The 25,370-nt window shown below is 34.9% G+C and overlaps 1 protein-coding gene and 1 pseudogene across 1 annotated transcript in view; one reads left to right on the top strand and one right to left on the bottom strand.

The window, feature by feature from the left end:
• The window catches only part of ACAP2 (ArfGAP with coiled-coil, ankyrin repeat and PH domains 2), a 161,100-nt gene extending 145,154 nt beyond the window's left edge, over window positions 1-15,946 (top strand). Inside the window, exons 18-26 of the mRNA XM_007465849.1 lie at window positions 1,294-1,385; window positions 3,086-3,270; window positions 3,932-4,036; window positions 4,423-4,515; window positions 5,573-5,760; window positions 6,188-6,297; window positions 7,576-7,686; window positions 9,898-9,959; window positions 15,846-15,946. Coding sequence (XP_007465911.1) covers window positions 1,294-1,385; window positions 3,086-3,270; window positions 3,932-4,036; window positions 4,423-4,515; window positions 5,573-5,760; window positions 6,188-6,297; window positions 7,576-7,686; window positions 9,898-9,959; window positions 15,846-15,946 — 1,047 coding nt within the window. The remainder of the gene's footprint in view (window positions 1-1,293; window positions 1,386-3,085; window positions 3,271-3,931; window positions 4,037-4,422; window positions 4,516-5,572; window positions 5,761-6,187; window positions 6,298-7,575; window positions 7,687-9,897; window positions 9,960-15,845) is intronic.
• Window positions 15,947-23,252: 7,306 nt separating this feature from the next.
• Window positions 23,253-24,091, bottom strand: LOC103088058 (heterogeneous nuclear ribonucleoprotein D-like pseudogene; annotated as a pseudogene).
• Between the last annotated feature and the right edge of the window lie 1,279 nt (window positions 24,092-25,370).

Here is a 25,370-nt window from a genome sequence, read left to right as displayed (position 1 = left end):
CCAGCCGCTCCGCGGCATGTGGAATCCTCCCGGACCGGGGCAAGAACCCGTGTCCCCTGCATCAGCAGGCGGACTCTTAACCACTGCGCCACCAGGGAAGCCCTGTCAGTTCACTTTTTAAGGAAACCAGCACCCCTGCATTTTTATGTTTTCTCACAAATTATCTTAGATTCTGTGCCTTAATTTTATATTTTATAATTATATAAATTCTTGTTAAAAATATTAGATATTGCTATAGTGAGCTGCGTGATGGATTGGTATAGCATGTCGTTATCATTGCATATTTTAGCATAACACATTTGCAAATTTACATTTTTAAGGGGTAGTAGTTATCAGACTAAGACATCCTTTTTCCTGTGTAAGGATTCATATCTTTGAAAATGTCATAAATGATTTTATATCACAACTGGGTTTTTAATAACATTTACAAAATTTATACTGGTTAATAGTATACCCATTTTAATTCCCACCATTTAGTTTACCATACTGTAAAAAATATACGTTTGTTTAAAGGTTGTAGTGTATCCTACATTTATTTCTGTCTGAAAATTGTGTTCTTAATGTGCTTGTGTTTTTATTTCAATCCATAAATGAACCAATAATCCTGTCAATTAAGTAAAGTAAAAAGTTTTCTTCGTGGAATCACTGTGGAAACATCTAAATGAAAGTGATTAAGTTGGCTCCTGTGGTAGAGCCCTATTTCGATAGATTCCATAAATTGTTATGAATTCAAAAGAGAAGAAAGTGAGGGATGGGGACTAGCAATCTAATTTCTGCATCAACTTTGCGTGTAGTTATGAACTCAGTGGATTCAGTTTAGAAGCTTTGGTTGAAACACAACTGTCTGATACATTTAAAAAATATTGAGACTTAAAAAAATATTTAGAAATACTTATAAATAAAGTGTAAGGAGAAAATAGTTTGCTTCAATTCTGAGTTGTTTAAACCTTACCGTGTCTGGACTTTGGCTTCTTTTTTCAGTTAACGTAGCAGATGCTGTGAATGTGTAGCCTTGTGCTAGCCACAGTAAGGGATAGAAATCTGGTAGAAGATGGATGAGGAGAAACGCTTTCTTGAGGAGTAGTAATCTTCTAGGGGAGGTATTCTGGTGAAGAATGGCAAAATGGTGATATTGCTCTCAGTCCTGGTCTCCTTTTGTTTTAACTTTAAGCATCTTTGTGAAATGAGCATTTGCAGAATATGCAAAAAGAACTAAATAGCTCTGTTTGCGTAAGGATTTATACAGTGTTTTTTAGGAAATTATTGCTTATTTTCTGTCTTTCTGCCAAACAGCTTATGTGTGAGTTGGGGAATGATGTTATGAATAGAGTTTATGAAGCTAATGTGGAAAAAATGGGAATAAAGAAACCGCAACCAGGACAAAGGTACTGTTGTGTTAATGTGTTACCTCATCCCCCCCCACCGTCTTGAATATAGCTATTATTTTATTTCACTTTAATTGATATGTATTATTGAAGCAGACTGTTCAGAAGAGATCATTATTGCTTCTGTTAAAATATGGCTGTGTCTCTCTTGGGTTTGTTAATTAGATAATTATATTTTACTAGTCAGATAATAAATTATAGTCTCCAGATGAGAGAGAATCTTAAAACTTGAGGCTCCGGGGCTTCCCTGGTGGTGCAGTGGTTAAGAATCCGCTTGCCAATGCAGGGGACACAGGTTCGAGCCCTGGCCCGGGAAGATCCCACATGCCAAGGAGCAACTAAGCCCGTGGGCCACAACTACCGAGCCTGCGCTCTAGAGCCTGTGAGCCACGACTACTGAGCCTACATGCCATAACTACTGAAGCCTGCACGCCTAGAGCCCGTGCTCCACAAGAGAAGCCACCACAATGAGAAGCCCGCACACTGCATTGAAGAGTAGGCCCCGCTCGCCACAACTAGAGAAAGCCCACGCACAGCAACGAAGACCCAAAGTAGCCAAAAATAAATAAATAAAAAATAAATTAATTAAATTTTTAAAAAAGCCTCCACATAGGAATATAAAAACTCTTAGCAGTTAAAGGAGACAAAGTTCTGTTAGTGGCAGGCCTTTAAAAAGAGTTAATCTGTTTATTAATGTCTCCAAGGATCAAGTTTCTACTACCTACAATGAATAGTAGCACATTGTTTGACTTCGTTCTGCAAATATTTGTTAATTATGTATTTCATACATGGCATTATTATATTGAAGAATTACAGATGAAAAGGGTAGCTTCTGGTAGGGGAGAGTACTTACTTAATTGCTCTGTTTGAAATTTTACTTCCAATTCTATATATGGAGACTGAACGAAGTGGCCGCCTTCAAGGTAGATAATTAGTTTTGTTGCTCATATTATTTTTAGACTTTATGATTCTTTATATTAGGTATTAAAATTTTATTTGCCATAATCCTATGTTTGATTATATTTTTATGATAATTAATACTTTTTAAAAGTTATTGCCCTCTAAACCAATACCACTTAAATCAGATTCTTATTTCAGACCTTGAGATATTCTATTTTAGCCAAAGACCTAGGCATTTTAGAAAGATGTAAGTAAGAATAGGTATAGAACAAACTTGGTGTTTTATAGTTGTATCATAAATCAAAAATCTTAAATGTGATACCTTTTTTGGTCCCCCTTAAGTTAGAAACGCTATGTTGTTTTGAAGTAGTTGTCTTACGAAGAATTATGGTCACGACTAGTGATAGTTCAGTATGTGACATTATTTATCGGAGTAAAAATGGAATTAAAGTTAACTTCTGTAAATTTTAATAGTTTCTTGGTAATGTTTTTCACTCTGTAAAAAGCAAAAGAGAATATGTATAGGAATGAATGAGCATAGAAATTAAGCCAATAAGAGAGTGCCATGTTAATATTTGTGATTTTTCATTTTATTGTTTGTTTTTCATTTAAACATGAAATCATAGTTCATTAAATATTGGGAAGGAACACGTGTTGTAGAATGTTGCAAATTCAGTTTTAACTAGTATGACATTTAGTGACTTTCTTTGAAAAATTCAGTATGTAATGGCTTCTTTTCAGTATTAGCCATGCTAAGAGATTAAGCAGAACATCATGACATTTTTATGTATACCAACCAGACAGGAGAAAGAGGCGTATATCAGAGCAAAATACGTGGAGAGAAAATTTGTGGATAAATATTCTATATCATCATCACCTCCTGAGCAGGAAAAAAAGATTGTCTCCAAAAGTTGTGAAGAAAAGAGGCTGAGCATTTCTAAACTTGGGCCAAGTGAACAAGTTAGAGCATCTCCCCAAAGTTCAGGTATTACAGTTTACTTGTTATCTATATAAATATTTTCTTAAGCTGAAGTCACTTTCTTAATCTCTGAATTAGTAGCTGTTGTAGATTTTTTAAATGCTAAAAACTGTTTCCTTCTGTATATCCTACAGAGAAATTGATTTCTCTGTCTTTAAAACAGTTAAATTTAAGTAGTGTTCTGATAATTCACATTTCTAGGTACACTTGACCCTTGAACAACTCGGGGGTTGGGGCACTGACTCTCCGATCAGTTGAAAATTCTCATATAATTTGTAGTTGGCCCTCCATGTATGCGTTTCCTCCATGTCTGCTCTGCAGTTCCTCTGTATCATTGGTTCTGCATCCGTGTATGCCACCAATCCCAGATCATGTGGTACTGTAGTATTTAGTATTGAAAAAATCTGAGTATAGGTGGACCCACGTAGTTCAAACCTGTGTTGTTCAAGGTTCAACCATAATGTGTACATTCTTAAGGAATAAAACTGCTTGAAATGGAAGGGGAGATGGGAATTGCAAATCTGTCATGCAAAAAGCCCTAAATATCTGATTAACCACCTAATAGCCTTCCTGTTTTTTCCTCCTAAATTTTTCCCAGTAACGTTTTTTCCTGCCCTTTTCCCTTCTTATGGCCTGCTTTGTGCTTTGCTAACTTGCATGTCCCCAGTGATTGCTGTAAATAGCGACGAGGCCAGGAGGGAGTCTCTGTTCTGTCCTGATGAACTAGATTCACTCTTCTCCTACTTTGATACTTCTTCAAAACTACGTAGTAGTAAGTACTACTCTTGTGGAGCATTCCAAGTCTGTGCCCGTGGTCATTGTGCGGTGTGGCCATTTCTCTAGATGTTACCCATTGTCTCGGAATTACACATTACTTATAGTCATACGATAAATTAACTCTTTACTACCCCTGACACATTACGGGGTAATGAGATATGTTGCGACTCTGAAAATAAGTTTATTGCCAGGCTTCATGACTGATTCATATTTTGATACGTGAAGTGTTCCAAAGGATTAAAACTGTCATAAATTTATTCTACTGGTGGTGGCTGAGATCACGTTGATGTATCAGAGCTCATTTTAAAGCCTCATTGATTGTGGGACTTTTTTCCTTAATGGTGCAAACTTTAATCACTAGCTGGTTTTTCTTTAAAACAGTCAAAAGTAATGACAGTGGAATCCAGCAGAGCTCTGATGATGGAAGAGAATCTTTACCTTCCACAGTGTCAGCCAATAGTTTATATGAGCCGGGTGAGTTTTGGTGAAATTCCATGTTAATTGGTATTGTTTGCTGAAAAATGCATGTGGAAAATGCCAAGTTTGATTAAATAGTTTCTGAAGGAAGTGGTTAGTCTTTTAGAAGGTACTAAGGGGCAGTTAATACTGCTGAATGAGAAAGCAGCTATTTTCATATTCGGAAGTTCTCTCTTAGCTGTACATTTTTCTAAGCCTCAAGATATGTGTCAGTAGCTAAGGATAATTTTTAATCCACATGAACGGTATTTCTTACTACCCGTTATCTTTTTTTGTGGCTGTCTTTTCTTATCAGGAGAAAGAGATCAGCAAATCCCCCACATCCCCCCCAAGTTAGGTTTTTCTTCTGACCTGTGCTTTCCTCCTGTATTCTCTCCTTTATGATTTCAGTGGTTATGATCTTGCAGAATACTCAGGATAGTAAGCATTCTTTAAATTATTTGAATTGCTTGTACTGCAAATTGTGATGATGGTATTGGACCATTCTAGGAATAAAGTGAGGTTTGGTCTAGTAGTGAAATCCTTTAGGGATTCTTACTGCCTCTTCTGAGTCTCTAAGTCCAGGCTTATACTCATATATACCTAATTTTAATCTAATACAGAGTAATTTACCTATCCATTGGATACTGGCAAGACCATAAAGGCCTGGTGTACTAGTCGATGTATTTATAAGAGAAGAAGGTTGTGGAGAGTGATTAGTCTATAGGAAATAAGATTCCTTCGTGAACATCTCCCATTAGCTCATTTTGTTAAACTAGTGGTTTCTTATGTCACAACTTTCATACTGTGATACAGGTAAGAGTTTGCTTTTTTAAAAAGCTGTGGTAAGATACACATAACGTAAAATTTACCATCTTAACAATTTTCAAGTGTACAGTTCATTGGCATTAAATCTATTCACACTGTTGTGCTGCCATCACCACCATCTATCCACAGAACTCTTTTCATCTTACAGAACTGAAATTCTGTACCTATGAAGCAATGACTCCCCATGCTTTCCCTCCCTCCTTGCCAAGACCTCATTTTTATTGATGTATTTGTGTTTGCTTTTCAGAGACAGAAAGGCAGGATTCTTCTGTGTTTCTCGACTCTCAACATCTTAATCCAGGACTCCAGCTTTATAGGGCTTCGTATGAAAAAAATCTTCCTAAAATGGCTGAAGCTTTGGCTCATGGCGCAGATGTGAACTGGGCTAATTCTGAGGAAAACAAAGCAACACCACTTATTCAGGCTGTATTAGGGGTATGAATTTGTAAATTCAGGTCTTCAGTGGTAGTAGAGCATAAAAAAAATCATAATTCATTTTGAGCATAACTTTAACATTATTGTTTGCTTTAAGAGATGGGATAGAAAATAGAAGCAGCAGCTAGTAGTGATTTCTGAACATCACTTTGTGTAAGCTCGATTTTTTTTCTTAATGAGGGAGTTCTAGTAATGAAAGTAGTGGGTTTTGCTAGATCACAAACTGCAAATTGAATCCCAGTTAGAAGTAGTTCTTGGGAAGAAAATAATATAGTTTATCATTTTTCTGCTTTTTGCAGGGGGGTATTTTCTCTTTTGGGGAAAATACAATAGAAGGGCTATTAGAGTAAAGTAAATACTCTGTTAATAGAAATATATTGTTGTTTGTTTGCTTTTTCTCCATTGTTATCTTCTTTTTTCCTCTAAGGGCTCTTTGGTGACATGCGAGTTTCTCCTTCAGAATGGTGCTAATGTGAACCAGAGAGATGTGCAAGGGCGGGGACCACTGCACCATGCCACTGTCTTAGGGCACACAGGGTAAACTAGTGGTTATATATTTAAGTAGATTTTATTTGAAAAAATTATTTTGAAATAATGTTTTGCTCTTTCTCAGGTTAAGATTGTTTGCTAGAGCTTATAAAGTTATACTTTCCTTGACTTATACTGTCATGCTGGAACTGAAAATTTTTAAAAATTTCATTCAGAAAAAAGATATGGTTACTTTTCAGATAAGAAAATTGCCAAGCTTACTTTGAACTTTACTAATTCTTTATATAGATCTGTTTTAGTATTTAAAACTGTGGTGATTTCATCAGACAACTTAAATCTGTATTTGTGTATATTTATGCATGTACATACATTATGTACATAGCACATACATTTTGGGAGAGTTTTGTAACTTTGTAAATTTTAGTTTTCCCGCAAGGTAGTTAATTCTTATTTTGTGCTATTGATGTGTGGCTTCTGGAGCAATATTTAGATTCACAGAACAATAAAGCCTTAAAAATGGGCTTTCTACTAGAGGGTACAAATAAAGTCAAAATATTGGCCTTATATAAAATTTGTGTCATAGGTCATTGTTTTTCAATAAAATATCTCAGGATCTCCAAGTCTTATTACCTGGACAAACAAGAAACTGTCCTTTTTTAATGTTTATTTATAGTATCTTCTATTTTCATCATAGCTTATTTTGTTTCCCTCTATTAGCAAGAAGATTCAGTTCAATAACTTTATCATAAAAACTTTTCTCTACTTAAAAATGGTTGTATTTAACTCATCCTTTGTATTTTCTTCATAATCATTCCCATTTTACTTTATAGATCCCATTTATTCATTTTTTCACTTTTTTTTTCATTTTTTGTCAGTTTCTTCAAGTTATGAATATTTGTGGAATACAGCAGCAAGATTACTTCCCACTTGTTGCTGTTGTATTATCGTTAATGTATTATGATGTTAACATTGCCTTGGCTTTCTTCTTTCCCTGATAATGACCTTGAGTGATTTTTGTTTTATTTACATTTATAGTTATCTGTGTACATCTTTTTATGATATTCTTCAAGGGTAGTGACCATAATTTATACATCTCACTATGCTGTATATTATCAGGTTAAATGTGAAAATTCCATAAGATTTATAAAATGTTGATCATGGTAGATTTTTATTATTAGAGTCAATAGTCAATAAATCTTTGTAGAATGAATCAAGAATTTCCTAATGAAAATGTTATTTCTTTAAGTAGTGCTTTTTATTTCTTAAGGTGAATACTAATTTTTTTTCTTATCGGTAATATCTCAAAAACGCTGTTCCCTTAAACAGGCAGGTATGTTTATTCCTAAAACGAGGTGCCAATCAACATGCCACTGATGAAGAAGGGAAGGACCCTTTGAGTATAGCTGTGGAAGCAGCCAATGCTGATATAGTGACCTTGTAAGTGTTTTCTTTTCACTTGATTATTTTCCATACACCGTATTACTTAATACGGTGTTTAAACATAGAGTTTCGTGTGTAGGCATGAAATTTAAACTTGGTTCTTTACTAGAAGCCATTTACTTCTCTAAGCACGTTAAATGTATGAAACACTTTACATACATGAACTTACTTGGTTCCCACCTCAACCCTGTGAGGAAGGTTTTATTATTATCAAGCCTCACTTTATAAGGAAGCCAAGCCACAAATAATTTGAGAAGCTAGTAAGTGGTAGAGCTGGGATTTGAAACCAAGAATTCTGGCTCTAAAATCCATGTGCTTAGCCACTTCTGTTATACTGCCTGGCCAGTAGGAACAGAAAATCAGTAACTTTTCTGATTCTTTAACTCTCAGTACAGTACTGGGGTGGGAGTTGGATTGGTATAGTAACAGGAAATTTTTCGACTGCCTCAGGAATTAGAGGATTATAAGCAGGGAAGCCAACTGCATTGATGTTAGTAACTTTTGCAGTTGCATTTCCTTTGGGCAGTGATAATTAAGGGACCTGTTTGTACTTATTTTTTTAAAGAATTATTCTTATGAGTACTCTATTTTGAGGTAAAAATATTTGTTTTGGAATGTTTGAATACAATTTAACATGACCTACTAAAGGAAGAATCTTGTGGTCTTTATTTGATTTTCATCTTAGATCAGAGTTGTTCGTTACACTTGGAATCTAGGAATGTGGTTGTCACCTACACTTTATTGTTATGTAGGAAGTCTCAAGCATATGTTGTATGAGTCACTTATTCAGTCTATTCTGAATGAAGCCCAGGATTGCTGATTCCCTGTTAAATAAGTAGAGATAGTTCCATCTACACTACTGAATTTTAGTCACTTACAGATAGAAACTCCCTTGACTATCTTGAACTCCTGAGCTCCCACTGAGAATTCTTGACTTGCCATAATATCACCCCTCCCTGACCCCTGCCAGATTAAAACAAAACGAAAAAACAAAAGAGCAAAACATATTTTCTCTGTACTTAGCTTCTTTTCCTCACTGGAGGGGTTATTGTTATTATGGAGACTATTGTAGGAAAATTTAGATCTATTAAATCATTATAGACTTAAAATTGGAGAAAAATACGTTATTAAAGAAAAGATAGGAGTGATATACAGAGAAATTAACCCTGGCTGCAGCTTCCCAGGCAATTCTTACAGTAATGGCCCTTCTTCCCCCAAAATATGGTCCCAAATTGTCTTAAGTTTTCTCATTTTACTTTGTATGAGGACTTCAGTTTCACTTACAATTTTTTGAAACAGGCATCCTCTGTGAAAAGTCCAGATACCAAAAAGGGAGACTTATTTTGCTATTATTAATTCACACAATGGTTGGAAAGGAAATGGCAGGGAATTGTGGTACTTTGAAGATAAGAAAAGCCCATGTCAGATGCGGCAACTGCCAGAGAGAGTATGTTAGAAGAGGGTGACAGAAGTCTGGGAAGGCGTTGAGGATTTGGCGGCCTGGAAGACAGGCAAGAAGTACAGAGTAGGAGAGGGGCACCACAGGTAAATTTGCCTGTTTCAAAATGTTGCTTAAAGTCAGTAAGAAAATGAGAGGAAATTCTTGTTTTCTTAATCCAGTGCTACAGGTCTTCCTGCTGCCAGGATAAATAACCCAAAAAAGAATGTATAATCAATATGGTAACCATGCAAAAATCTTGGTAACCTGTGGTCACTTATTATAATGTCTGTAGGTCAGAATATATCCCCAGTATTTATAGATAACACATGCTATTTATACATCTGGAACTACTGTACCTCAGGGTGAACCAGAATGAACTTATGACAGGCTATTGCTTCCATTCTATAGAAGGAATAATTTCAGCAGTTGGCAGTTAAAGTTTGACAGGTTGCTTTAGGAGCCAGGAATTCTCTGTGTCTGGAGGAAGTAAGCTGCTAGAGGTGCTGCCAGGAACCTGCTTAAACAGAACTGAAATGCCCTTGTTAGAAGTCTTTTATTGTCTTCTCTCATGAGAATTGTATAAGATAAAATAATTATTTTTGTATCTCAGATTGCTGGGCCTGATAAACTAAAAGTACTTTTGTTTCAGTGGCAAATACTGGTAAAAAAAAATTACATGAATACGTCTTAGCTGCGTATGTAATTCATTAGTTTATGAATATTTATATTGTATAACTTATCTAAAAAATTCTTTTATTTAATTTTAGGTTACGTTTAGCGAGAATGAATGAAGAGATGCGGGAATCAGAAGGACTTTATGGACAGCCAGGTCAATATTCTACTAATAACCATACTGAAATGCAGTATAAGAAATGCATCCAGGAATTTATCAGTTTACAATTGGAAGATTCATAGTTGTTTAGCAGACTAACTTAATGCTACAGAGTTTTTATAAATTACTTGTAAATTGTGAGTTGTTAGGTATATATACTGTACTTACTGAATTCTTGGGAGTGGCTCACTCCTGAGCCTTTAAAAATCTGTAACTATTCCTATTACAGAACACATTTACTTGCTGTATCTAACTCTGGCTGCTGACTTCTTTATCTGCTGTACAGATGTCTTCCATATACATTCCAGAGAGGCGAATGGAATGATAATGTATCTTTATACACTTACAGCAGCAGCACAGCAGTCATTTTCTTTTTGGCTGTCAAGTGAATATAACAAAATTGTTTTCTTTTTGTTATTCAGGGAATTTCTATAAATTGTGTTCAGGGAAAAAAACAAATCACTATGTGTTGACATATAAAAGTCAGTATGGAAAATGCCTAGAAGAAGTTTATTAAATTAAGAGTTCCGTATTTGATCTAAAAATGAGTGGAAGGTTTAAGAATAAAATTGACCAGTAGGTTAAGAAGTCCATAATGCGAATGGAGTTAGTTTAAAAGGTATGGGGAACAGGTCAAATTTTATCTTGTACTTTTGCCCCAAGTAATTGTACAATATCTGTTGGATAAATGGAAGTATTTAGAAGAATATTTCATGAGCTTGATAGCAAAGTAGACGTATTCTTATTAGAGAGAACTCAGGATCAGCTCAAGTCTCATTTTGAGTAATTTTTGAGTCGAGATGTCAAGAAAAGCAAGAAATGTTGCTGATCAGATTTCTTTCTTTGATGAACATATCCTGATTAGACATTCTTCACAAAGAAGAGAGTAATAATTAGATCTCCAGTTTCATGAATTTGAGTATATGAATTACTAATTTATCTGTTTTAAATTCATATACATGCTGGTTAAAAATTTTAGGAATTCATGATTGAAATAATGGAGAATGTTCAGTTTTAAGTGAGTATGTTTGATTTTTTTCAATGACTATTAATATATTATTTTAAAAGTGGCTTGTGATATCATCTATCTTTCCTGTTTAAGTATGTTTTGAAATTTCTGCACTTTATGCTAGCTTCAGCCATTTACTTTTATTTTAGCCAGATTAATACATAACTAAGATAAATATGGGGCCATTCCTTTCTCAGAGGACTGTATTTATTACTTATTTTTGGTCTAATTTAATAGGAACAAATAAGAACTTTGAGAATAGAGGCACTTCAGCTAGATACTTCTGATCTAGGGTGTCCCACTTTAATCCTATGGATCAAACAGTACTACTGACTCATGATGTACCAAGATGTAAGAGTGCTGATTAAGGGTGAAGTCTCAGCGTTAATTCTGAATTTCACCCATTTGTTTTAAATTTGAATGTTAGACTTTAAATACATTATAATTTTGTAACAGATATATACTTAAGTGATAGTATTACTAGGCCATTTTTGAGGCCTTTATGTTTAAGCACTTTAAAATGAAAATTATTCAGAGACTATGACCTGATTCGTGAGATAAGAGTGAACTTCAAGATTTTAAGTTAAACAGTTTTTTTTTTCCTGACATTTTAAGTGTAAATGTTTTGGTCAGCTGCTCTTTCCTTAAGGTGTTTGCTGATGAAGCTGCACCCAGCTGATTAGTCAGAAGGTCGGTGGGTGACTTTTCTCTGGAGCTGGGAAGCTTGGAAAGACAGGTCTTCTTATGTTCTTGCAGCTTCTAGTTCCACCTAAACTGCTCGGGCTTCTGCCCCGAGCATTCAAATGTCTCTTTCACTGTCGTTTTATGTATACGTTTATGAGTATATACCTTCCGCTCAACAGTAGAAAAACAGATTTTTCCAATTTATTTGAATGAAAATTTGAAGAAAAGGCTTATTTAAAAAAAACAAGCTTGGGCTTCCCTGGTGGCGCAGTGGTTGAGAGTCCGTCCGCCTGCCGATGCAGGGAACACGGGTTCGTGCCCCGGTCCGGGAAGATCCCACGTGCCGCAGAGCGGCTAGGCCCGTGAACCATGGCCGTTGAGCCTGCGCGTCCGGAGCCTGTGCTCTGCAATGGAAAAGGCCACAGCAGTGAGAGGCCCGCGTACTGCAAAAAATAATAATAATAATAAAAATAAAAAAACAAGCTTTCCTACCACTCAAATTTTAGCTTAGAAAAGATTAAAAAATAGATCAGAAGTCTGGAAATGGTATATCAGCAGAATAAGATGAGATTCTGATTTGGTAATAATTAGATTTTAAATTCATTTGGGGGTCTCATAGTTAAAGCAGAACAACTTTATACTTATACAGGTGACATGGTAAAATGGCTCAGCAATTGCTCTCTGGCTTCTTTTCCTTTATGAGTCTTGGGAGAGCAGATATTTTTGCTCAGGCAGCAGGTCTTTTTTCTTCTCTGCTTATCACTGTAAATTTCCCTCTCATAGATTTTGGTTGGTTGTTTTATCTAGATCCTTTTTTTGTTGCCTAGCAATAGAAGGAAAACTTCAGAATTCTGGGTAGTTTTAAAAGGCAGGTATTTTCAGTTTTTTCATTATGAAGAGCCCTACCATTAAAAGACTCAGATGTAATCTTTGGGAATGATGGACCTATTTCTAGGAAACCCCACTTTTGAACTTTCTGTCTACAACCCTACGGACCTGAGACTCCCTGTTTTTTGCAAGGCGACTTAAGAGCACACATTTCCTGAAGGGAAGATGTATCCTTCTTTGTCAGTTCCCACAGCTCATAGGACTGGGTGGGTGAGTGCAACATCACGCCGTGCTCTCAATTGTTGGAAACCAGTTTGGTGGTTCCCACAGTCTCTGGCTCTGTGACTCCTCTTGATTGTTGGCAGAGTTTCTCAGCCAGTTGAAAATCACTGCTTTAGTGAACCACTACTGGTTATGTGAGTATGTTGCTGATGAAGATTGATCATTGATCTGATCAGTTACAAAAAGGAAGCTGTAATCAGCCCAGAAGGGGCAGGATCATACACTGATCACCTGGGAGTAGGGTCTCACAAGCTGTCATGTCTTTGAGGGGAGTACATTTTGAGAGCAAAATTAGCAAAATCTTGGATCATCACTGCTGTTGCAGTGCTTATTCTGAATACCAAAAATCAAGAACTGTTTTAAACTATCAGTGGAAATATAGCAGTCCACATTTCAAAAAACTCAGAACCGTCCAGGCACATGGAAAAGTTAACTTTCTGAAGAGAAATAAAATGTGATGAAGTAATTTAAAGAATATAACTTAGTATTACAAATATTGGGTGGTTAGTTGTTTACTGTTTATAATAGACTGTTAAATGTACTCATGTGAACTTTCCAGGGCAACATATTCTGGGTTATTGTTTATGTATCCTAGCGTAGACAAGTTATATTTGCTGTGGGAAACATTCTAAATGATTAAAATTGTATTTAAAGAATCATATTGAAGTTCAATTTGTGTTAACTATATTAAATATCTTAGTCACTATTGTTATTGTAACGTTTGCTTTCTGACAACACATTTTGAGGCCTAAGAAAGGTATTATATTGATAAGTCCCTTAATTAACATTTGGTTAGAAACTGAATGTTAACAAAAAGTTTTGTGTATGTATGTGAAGGTGAGACTTCCTTTTGTATTGTATTAACTCTTTTAAAATGTATTCAGTAAGTGAAACCAATGAGTAGTGTAGCAACAACACTTTCCTTCAAGGAAGCATTTAATTCAGTGAATTACAAAAATCTTATAATTTGTTTTGCATGGTACAATGGTTCTACTAAAATGTACTTGTGTAGTAGATACTTTAAAAACAAAAACTGGGAAACCACAAAAAGAAAAAAAAAATCCCACAACCTGTTATACAAAATATGCATTGCTAATAGTAGAAGCCATATATTGCCATTGTACTGTTGTAATACTTAAGATTGCTCACCTGGTGCTATCTGTAAACTATTTGGCATTAGCATCTATTAGATACGTCTTCCTATTTCTTCTTGAATGTATAATGTGTGCCTTTTAAGTTATTTCTGGTGTTGAATGGTAAAATCAGTGTGGTATTTTTGTATTATAATCTGCACTTTACACTTTCTTGGAAAGTAAAACTCCAGACTCTCCAGTTTAAATAGTATTTTTAAAATATTTATAATGTTTACAATAAATATTTTAAATATTTGAATTCAACATCTAAGAATAAGAAAAAAATTTAAATATTTTATATGGTGTGTTAAGTGATGTTTAATGTTTGTCTCTTCTCAGTTTATTTTATATCTTTTAGAGTGGCTAATAATGGGAATAGATTGTAGTTTGTCTTTTAATGTGGGGTAAACTTTTATGAAATGAAACATGGGTGTAATTGAATTGTCTTACCCGTTGTTCCACCATATCAACCTTTATTGTTTTAGTAACAATAATATGAGTTAGATGTTACTCTTAGCCAACCCATTAAGTTTCTCTTCTTACTGTATTTTTTCTTTTTAAAGTAGATTGATTCAGGTCATGAGAAAATTTCCAGGGCTAAATGAAAAACTACGTAGAGATTTTAATAACTTGCTTTTTACATTGACTAAATATTAAAAGCATTGACATTTTTTTATTGAAAATCTTGGGTTATGCTGTTAGACCTTTTACTAGATCTGTATCCCCCTCCCCCAGATTTTTTCTAATTCTCTGGCTTTTGGTATGACATCTGTTGGCTCAAAAAAATCTCACTTTTTAAAAGCTGACAAAACTTACTGCACTATTAACAACTGTAGCAATGCGTGTGTAATAAGATGGATGCAAGGTATCTTATGGGGAATAATTATAAAACCATGTTCCAACAATAATCATCTAAAACAGTATTTGACAGTCTAAATTCTGTTCTCTAAATCAGAAAACAGAATTATGCCCAGCTTCTGCATAAAGCTAATATGTTTAACAGGAAACATTCATGATGAATGATTCATCTTGAAAATAAGATTTCATTTTATACAAATCTTTTGTCTGAGGAGTTAGCCTGTATGTGTGTTATATATTTAGTTTTTCATTGCAAGAAAAATAGTATTCAATCCACTATAATATCAGTATCTATAATCTTCTCTACAAGCATATTTGTACGTATAAATATTTGTATTACTCTAATTTAACAGATGTCTTTGATATTTATTCCCCTTTTGTCATAGCATCCTTGCTCAGTACAGTAAATGAAAAACTGACTAAATGTGAAATGATTTTAAAGTCATTTTCTAGGCTTTATTATTTTATAAGCCTAGTAAAAAGTGGATTAGGTGCATTAGTTTGAGTTAAGAATTAAAGTTTGAGTAAAGACTTACTTTTTCACATGCTATTTAAATTAAAATGCCTTTAATTAAAAGATAATATTGAAATATGAGGCTTCTTTTCCCACATGGTTATTAGTTTTGTCTTGCTAATAACTTGCATCCAACAGAAACATTAGTGTTTGTTTTTGGTCTTTTCTTTTGGCCTTGATCAAGGGAAATATTTATTTAAAGAATGCTTTGTTTATTTAGAATGACGTGATTTACCTCATTTAGAATGACTTTTATTTCTCATGTGTTAATAAATGTATTTCTTTATATTGCTTTAAAACACTTGCATCTTTGCTCTTTTCTAACTCTGAACTTTCCTCTGTGGCTGCATCTGAGGTGCTTTTTTCAGGTATAGTTTTTTTTTTTTTTTTTCTTCCACTGTATACTTTTCCAGCACTTATATTTAGTTGGTCTTTTTTCTTCCAAAAACGCTCATCTGAACAAAATTTTAATGTAATGAATTATAAAATAGTTACTAGTCGTAAAAATGAATGTTGTTTATTAATACTTTCAATTGTGTAAATTTTAAAAGTCTCCTCATTTTACTTTCATGCAGGTGATGAAACTTACCAGGATATTTTTCGTGATTTCTCCCAAATGGCATCCAATAATCCAGAGAAACTAAATCGTTTCCAGCAAGATTCACAGAAATTTTGAATTTTTTTAAGAAGGGGAAAATAGTAAATCTGGTGACTCCCTAAAGTATACATCTGAAAACTCACAGATTTTTACTTCTTTATTTCTACTTACTTACTTTTAGTAGCTATTGAGTTGTTTGGGAAAAAGGTACCCGTTCATTGATATTTTTATAAATCAAAACATAGATCTCTAGTAGTTGGGAGGGGAACCTACTTTAAGACTTCTTTTATTAAAATTTTTTTTTAAAGCCTGTTTAAAGGGCTATTTTTTATAGATTAAAATTTAAATCTAGACTTAGGCCATCTCTAGGTTACAAGATGCTAAGAGTTTAGACAAAATAATCTTTTTTTCCCAATGGGTGGTAGCATTGATGTTTTTCTTCTGTGCACCGTGCCCAGGATCGTTCAATCAAGCATATCGGCATCGAGTGGGAGCCTGATGTCCTGCCTGACTTGAGAATATGTCTTTGCTTTAGCTTCCCTGATGTTGGTGATTCAGAAATAGTTTTTTTCTGTTTGTTTGTTTGTTTGTTTCTTGGTAGCCTAGCTGTCATATACACAATATGTAATTTAATTATTAGAACTAGAGAATATATGCATCCCCACTTGCTCATAAATGCAGTTATATTCCTCAGTTATTGTCCAGTACTTTAACGTACATACAGTGGCTGTACAGATTGACATAACTCAGTCCTTTCGATTTATTCCATTTTATGAAGGAAGAAAAAAAAGCCCTCGACAAGTTTTTTTTTAATTACCAAAAGAATCTCATAGAAGTTGTAGTTCTTCATTGTTTAGTTGATTTCCTAAAACCTTGACAAATTTATTGATGTTAACAAGACTGTGTTTCAAAGGTTACTTGAATGTTGCAAAATTATGCTTTCATCAGATTGTAACTATCAAAGGAAAAGTTGACTTATAAAATAATGTAGAACATTTTTATATTTGAAATGTGTCCTTTTCCAGATACATTTTTGCTATTGCTCCTAGTGAAAGGAAAAATATCTCTGTAAAAGGAGTAAAAAAGACTCAAGTTTTTTTAGTTTATACTAAAATATACAGCAATAAATTGTTTTTTAATTCTTCTAACATCTCCTGTGTACTTGTTGTACACGGTATACATTCTTTTAAACTATAGCATCTGTATAGCTTTAGTATTTGGTTACATGAATCACAGACCCTTGAATTCCAAAATATTATGGGTATACTAATTTTCCAGGTATATGCTACAGATAGTCTGATTCTATCTTTGATTGACGTATCTTGTCAGGAGTATAAAATAAATAATTTGCCTTATGGTTTCTTTCTGATATTGTCATAATTAACTTTCTTTTTCAAGTTACGTGTAAGTAATATTATTGATACTCAGTTTCTAAATGAGAGGTTTTTAAACTTGAGTTGCCAAATGAGTACAGAAATTATATTTCATTGGGTAGATAATAAATTTTCTAACATTTTCCCACCAGTAAGTAGAGTTTTCTAAGTTGACTGAACATCAAATCAGAATCTGTCTAAACAGGAATTATACTGACATAAATTCACATCACAGAAAAGGTTCCACATTTGTTTGGCTAAATTTCATGCATATAATGCTTATTTAGTAATAATTGCTGTGTATTAGATAAGGATACAAATATATTTAGGGATTATTTCTAAGGAAATGCTAACTTCCAAAGCCTTGTATTTTAATTGCAACAATACCAGGAACCTTAAATCTTTCCTGTTTCACCTCAGAGTCACAGGTCACCGGGCTTTGCAAAAGTCTGATTTGTAGCATTTTTATTAGTGTACTTTGAAATTAATTGTCCGAAAAGCTCAAGGAGAAGGAAATATGTTGAGAAAAGAAAGAAAGGAAGAAAGAAAAAAAGAGAAAAGAGAGCCTCACTTTTCCTTTGTAGTGCCTATTCCTGTTTTGCTCCTAGGAATTCATCTGACCTTTATCTGAGGAAGCCTAGGCAGTTTACCTTTTGGATCCAGCCTTTGGTCTTCAGGTCACCTCTGGGATCTCTGGTTGTAAAAGCAATTCTTGATCATACTCTTAACTCCTGTGGCTTCAGTCATGAGTTGTTAATGTGGCAGTAATTAGTGTCTACTTCAATTTAATTGTTAGAGATGTATTTGAAGTACATTAAAGATCATGGTTCTGAATATCTTCAGAGAAAGTGAAATCTTTAACAGTACAGGGAGCCCGTACGTACAAAAATATACTTCTGTGGCTTGACTTCTTGAATATGCCAAGGCCCAATTTGGATTAAATTTGGCAGAAATGATGCAGGAGTAACAGCAAGGTTTTAAAGTAAATTAATGGTTACAAGTAGTTACAGAGTAGGTTGGCTCTTAACCAAGGTGAATTAGCTGTGTCAACTAATAGCCTTTCTGTAGTATGTAACAAATCTTAGTTTCATTATGCTGTGAATTATTCAGTATCATATGATAAATTATAGTTTAAACAACGTTAGTCATACTCTTGGGCTTCAGAAATCAATTTGACTGTCCTTTGTTTTCATTCCCTCACTGATCTGCTGGTATTAGTTTCTGATTCCTTATCATTATTCCATTAACTCATTAACTTAAAAGTTAATCTCAAAATAAGAATAGCAGTACTATGAGGAATTCATAAAATACAGTTTCATGTTAGAACTAGACTAAAGGTAATTGCATAGTTATTTGCAATTTTTTCATTGTAACACTTACATGTTTAAGATTTCTAAGGTTTTAAAAATTACCTTTGGTACAATCCTTAGAAATTCAGAAATTTCCAGGGATTCACTATATTACATTGTTTACCTAATTTATACTGGTCTTTGTAGATTTTAATCAACTTTGGTGTTTACTTTGTAAAACATATAGATTTTATTTGGAATATTACTTTGGTTCTTCATGGGTGCATTTTGAAAAAAACTTACACTTTCACAGTCTGGACAGCTTAAATTTGTGGTGTGTTAAAGCAGTATTTTAAAAATATAATTTTACACATGTGAAGTGGGGTCACGATAAACCAAATTGTATTTAAGATTAAATTTACTATCCATTTTGAATAAGACATTCCCATATCACTCTTATATTGTGGAATTAACTTTTCTGTTTGATAGCACTTTCGACTATGGACATGAGCTGGAAAAATGCTATTATTTTTATAGAATTGTCTGTTCAGAATGACTTTAGACCTGCATGATATAGTGGAAAGAGCACTGACTAGTTACTTACTACTCTTATTGGATTCAGAGCTCCTCACAAATAAAAGGAGTGGGACGAAACAAGGTGAAACTGTAACAGCATCCCTTGGTGTACTGTTGCGCTGCTCACATCTGCTCACAGTGTGCTTTGCCTTTACTCACAGTAGGACTTCTGAGATCTTAATCTAAGAGCACCAACAGTGTCTCTTCTTTGATCCTGGGCTGCTCCTCTTGTTTTACAGAGCAGGTTACTGGTTTGCTGGTTGGTGGCATAGCTGACACCAGAACCCCTGTCTGACTAGTAGTAGTCAGAGGCACTTTACTCATATCATGAAATGATTTGAAATCATTGTAAAGCAGCAAAATTGGATAACGACTGCCAGCTTTCCTTGTGCTTTGATAACGAAGACTCCAAGTATTCTGGAGAACCTGGATATAAAATTACTTTGAAGGAATAGATTAGGGTTTAAATACATTAAATTGTAGGGAATTTTATATATTTGCAATAACAAACATTGATGAAGGCAAAACGTTGTAAAGGCAATTCCAGTTCACATATGCTTATCAATTTCTTGATGCTTCTAAACGAAGACAACTAAAAGGGGCATGGATTCAGTTTGGCCAAATCCTGACATCTATAAATATGATTTTGGGGGCATCCTTTTCTATTTACATAAATTTATCTACTAAAATAAGATAATGGGGGGAGGGAAGTAAGGTTTGATTAAGTAAACTTTTCTCTACGTTGCTCTTTTCACTATCTTATGTACTAGATTTTCTTATTTTTCCTCAACATACCTCCCACCTTTTGGGTGTTCATTTTAAACAGGGAAAGCTCGCTACATTATAAAGAATGTCGTCACCATTCATTTTACACGAAGGCTAAAGGTTAACTTTTGGAAGTGATGAGCTACTTTTCTATATGTGTTTACTCGTGCTTTGTGATATTTCTGGATCATTCCAGTCATAAAGACTTATTACATGTAATATTTCCTGCTACCTGTGAAAAGGTATATTTTAAAGAATGTATAACCAACAGTCCATTTACTTTTTATTAGTATGTAGAGGATTTATTTGTATCTAATTCATGAATGTAGTTTTACTGTAGGATGTCACTGTAAATGGAACAAAGTACATTATCTTTATAGTTATTCTAAAATGTATATTATGTAAGAATTGTAAATATTATACCTGATTAAACTCTTTGTATGCCAAGAAATTATGTCAAGTCAATAAAAATCTCACCTCTGGCATAGTTCTATTATGCTCAGACTTCCACTTTATCGTGAACTACAATTGCAGACATACCTTTTAACAACTGTCATGTTTAAGGTCCTGTATTCCTTTCTAACGCTGTCACACTGGTCCAGATTGATCCTATTTGCTGATTGCTTCAACCATGAAATCCATTTTGATCTTTTAATTATTTTCTTCTGCCTGATCACAGAGCTGTATGGCTCCCAGTTCATTAGCTGAAAACCACAAAAGGCCTTTTTTGCTGTAGCTCTAATTTTTTTCTATTATGATTGAGATATCTGTTGAAGTTTCTAATCTAGGCAACACATTTACACTCAATCCTTTTAGTAAACAAACAAACAAACAACATGTTTTTGCATGAAATGAGATTGAAGGAATAGAGGCTTGAAAGAACAGACCTGGAAATGAATTGCCTGCTTTTGCCTTTCCTTAAAAGTTAGTTGAAAGCAGACACTTAAAACTTTTCTATGTAATTTGCTTTATTCCACTTCATTTCATTTTCATAATAGTTCTTTGACAAAGAATCCAAACTGACAGTAAATGTTTTCAATGAAAACAGCCTACTTTTCGTTATTGCAAAACAGTGCTTTTTCATCGTAGAAAAATGTTTAAGTAATGATAAGTAAAAAGAATTCCATCCTAATTCCATCATCTGCCTTTGATGTTCATGTGTGGCTAGTAGATGGTAGCTACTAGCTACATGTGGCTATTGAAATTTAATTAAAATTAGACAAAATTAAGAGTTCAGTTCATCTGTGGAATTGCCACATTTAAGAGCTGACTAGCCATGTGCCCAGTGACTACTGTTTTGAACAGGGCAGATAATAGAGCATATTCATCCTAGGAAGTTCTATTTGACAGTTACCAAGTACAGGGCAAGCTGTTATTTCTTTGGTATATACCCTTCTAGACCTTTGGGTGTGTGTATTATATTTATATGCAATGGGATCATACTGTTTTGCCAACTGCTTCTTTCACTTAATAAATGAGGAACAAATTTCTAAGTCCTTAAGTAATCTGCATCACTTTGGGAAGAATTTCTTTAAATGTTTTTATTATGGAAACTTGCAAACATATACAGAAGTAGAGACAATAACTTCAGTAGCTGTTAGCTCATGGCTCACATTGTTTTATCTATACTCCCACCCATTTTTCCTCTTCCTCATTTTTTTTAAACCAAATGCCAGACATTTCAACAAATCGTTGAGTATGTCTCTAAATATCGTATGATAGCGCTTATTATGCAGAATCTAAAAAAAAAAATGATACAAATCAACTTATTTGCAAAACAGAAAACAGAACAAACTTAGGGTTACCAGAGGGGAAGGGTGGTGGGGGGTTGGCGTTAATTAGGGAGTTTGGGACTGACTTGTACACGCGGCTATATTTAAAACAGATCACCAGCAGGGACCTACTGTGTAACTGCAGGGAACACTGCTCAATATTAGGTAACAACCTAAATGGGAAAAGAATCCGAAAAAGAATAGATACATGTATATGTATAACTGAATCACTTTGCTGTACACCTGAAACTAACACAACATTGTTAACCAACTATACTCCAATATAAAATAAAAAGTTAAAAACATAAAGGGGGAAAAAAAGACTTTCAAAAAAATCATATCACCTTCCTTAAAATATGCAACTATATAGTCAATATTCAAATTTTCCCAGTCTTAGGTGTGTTCTTTAAAAAAAGATTTTTCAAATCAGAATTCATGTAAGTTCCATTCATTGCAATTGGCCAATATATCTCTTGAGTCTATAGGTTCTTCTTCTATTTATCACTTTAAAAAATTTCCCTTATGGTTTGTTGAATACATCACTTTTAATGACAGCATCTTTATTTTAGTTTCACTTTACTGATGAACATTTGATTTCAATATCTTGTCATCATAAACCTAGTTCTTCATTACCCTTATGGCTAAATATTTGAGTACATTCTTCCTTATTTCCTTAGGATGTCATAACAAATGCCTTCCCAGAGACAAGAACAAAGCAAAATATTTTCTATTCATAAAAGGAGCTAACAGCATGCTTTGTGCCATTAAAAAGCTACTTTTCAAAATATAACCAGAAGACTTATGGTCTACTAGAAAGCTTCCACTAATCACACACTATAACTAAGCCACAGAAACTTTCATGACAAAGGCTCCAGATATACAGAGAGAAAACATTACTTAAAGTTACGTGGAATGGGCTTCCCTGGTGGCGCAGTGCTTGAGAGTCCGCCTGCCGATGCAGGAGACGCGGGTTCGTGCCCCGTTTCGGGAAGATCCCACATGCCGCGGAGCGGCTGGGCCCGTGAGCCATGGCCACTGAGCCTGCGCGTCCGGAGCCTGTGCTCCGCAAATGGGAGAGGCCACGACAGTGAGAGGCCCGCATAACGCAAGAAAAAAAAAAAAAGAAAAAGTTACGTGGAAGCCTCAGTTAACAGGGAAATGAAGCCTTAGAAGATAGAATTCATCTAACAAAAATGGGGAACAGAGTAGACACTGTAGCTCGCTATTAGTAAAGGACCACAGTTTCTCCCTATGGATCAACACTCCCTACAAAATAAACTGTACCTTAATTATCGCTTATTTAAAATTACACTTTTACAGCGCTATTTAGTACCTGACTCAGAAAAACAATCGCATTTATTTGAGGTTTAACATGAAATCATACAAATAAAATTTGTATAAACACAAATCCACATCGAGTCATAACACAGCAAAATACAAAAACAAAACTAATTGGCGGCTACATACCGTTGGACACAGTTGTGTCTTGTACACTAGAAAGTCTTTTACAAAATAATCATCTTAGATCAACAGAAGACCAAACTTCAATGTTGTCCTTGCAAGATGGGTTGCTTTAGCAATCTCTTCCTGTTTTCTCCAACGTCCCTTTTTAATATGGCTGGTAATTATTTTGGTGATTGCCACCCCCTCGAGATGCCTTGCCATAAGTGCTCTGTTGGCCCCTGTAGTCTGCATATCCGTCCGTATCCATAGTTCCCATAGTTATACCCAGTATAACCATAGCCGCCATAGCCACTATAGTTTTGATCACCACCATAAGCACTATTGGAATTTCCATATCCTTGATCATAATAGTTATTAAATCCTTGGTTCTAGTTTTGGCCCTGACCTTGGCCATGACCCGTAGTACCTCCCCGTCCACCAGCTGCAGCACCTCTTCCTCCTTTTTGTTGTGCTGTTGCTGCCTACATACCTCTTTGGGTTGTGCAACTTTGATTTCACACTTCCCAGAGCCAATTTGATACCTGCTTTCTACCAATTTCTTTACTGGCTCTCCGTCTGTATATGTAATAAAACAAAATCCTCTTCTTTCATTTGTTTTTGTATCCATGGGAAGTTCAATATTTTCAATCTCTCCAAAGCCTCCAAAATATTCTTTAATTTGTTCTTCCGAAGTATCTGGGCTCAATCCACCCACAAAAACCTTTTTGGGGGGTTCCTTCCCCAAGCTTTGGCCCTTTTAGGGTCTATCAATTTGCCATGCAGCTTGTGTTCTTTCCGTTTCAAAACCTTATCAACACTAGCAGCATCTTTGAAATGCACAAATCCAAATCCTCTTGATCTTCCAGTGACTGGATCCATTTTAATTGTGCAGTCTACAACTTCCCCAAATAGAGACAAATATTCAGGCAGATCTTTCTTGCTTGTATCCCAACTCAAGGCTCCAATAAACATTTTACTGTCATCCTGCTGATTCACATAACACATTAATTTTTCTTTATGGTTAAAGAATTGAGGATGAAGAAGCTTGGAGAAAAGACCAGTCTCTTGAGTATTTTCCTGTGTCTACTGACTTCCTCTGTAAAATTTAAATTATCTTGTTCTTCATTTGTTATCCATAAATTCCAGGAGTAGTGTGATCTTATAAAGGTCTGAAAAAAATATATTTGTTGAATAAATTCCAGAATAAATGGCAGAGGAAAAATCCACCTTATTGATGGTGTAGGTGGGTGGACTAAAAGGTACAATTCCAGAATTATTTACCCCTTATTAATGAACAATAATTAGAATGTAATAATACAATGGTAGCACACAGTGGTAGAGATTCTGTGGTACATGTAATAAAGTCTTAATGGATATTTGGGGTTTAGAATTTGTAAATACTTTAGAAAAGCTATGGTTGCTAAACTGTATTTTATACTTGTTGGATATTTAGACTTTGTTTTAGAGTTTGGTGTTTCTAGCATAGTTGATATTTATTGTTTACTAAGTGTCAGACACTATTCTAACTGCTTTTTATCTATTATCTCTCATAACCCTATGAGGCGTAAGTACGAATAATAGCCCCATGTTACATAGGGGTATGATTGCAGCTCAGAGAGATTAAGTACCTCCCTTGAAGTCTAACAACTCCTAGTTAGCTGTAAATCCAGCTCTCTGGTGCCTGTGGGAACAGCTGTGCTCAGGGTCTTCCTACTCTGCCATCTTGCTTCCCCCCGCACATGCCCAAATCCAGCTCTCTTACCCACAATGTCATCTGCTGAAGCTTGTGGTAAAATACACACAACTCAGAGTCTGAGTTATCACTTTCAGTGCTAATCTTGGCTGGAAGTTTGGGCTTTGGAAGTGGTATGGCTTGAGTGGGGATCCATTATTTACTAGCCAACTAGATTTGGGCAGTTCACTTCTCTAAATCTCAATTTCCTCAATTGTAAAGTGCAAATAAGCAAATAATACCTCTACTTCTTACAGCTGTGTGGATTAAATGAACTAAAGTAATACCTGTTACTAAAGTGAGATAATTCTGCTATTGTTCCCCCCTCTCCCAAGGTGAGTAGCATGTATTGAACTTGTTGCTAAGCATTCTTTAGAGGTCCAAGGTTTTTCAGAGACGTGTTGCACCAACTGAAAAGAAGAAGAGTTAAAAACGAGATGGGGCTTCCCTGGTGGCGGTGGTTGGGAATCCACCTGCCGATTCAGGGGACACAGGTTCGTGCCCCGATCTGGGGGGATCCCACATGCCGCGGAGCGGCTGGGGCCGTGGGGC

This window comes from Lipotes vexillifer, unplaced genomic scaffold (assembly GCF_000442215.2).
Source record: "Lipotes vexillifer unplaced genomic scaffold, Lipotes_vexillifer_v1.1 scaffold853, whole genome shotgun sequence".
In the NCBI taxonomy this organism is placed as follows: Eukaryota; Metazoa; Chordata; class Mammalia; order Artiodactyla; family Lipotidae; genus Lipotes; species Lipotes vexillifer.
This window is presented reverse-complemented; position numbering and strand designations above follow the sequence as displayed.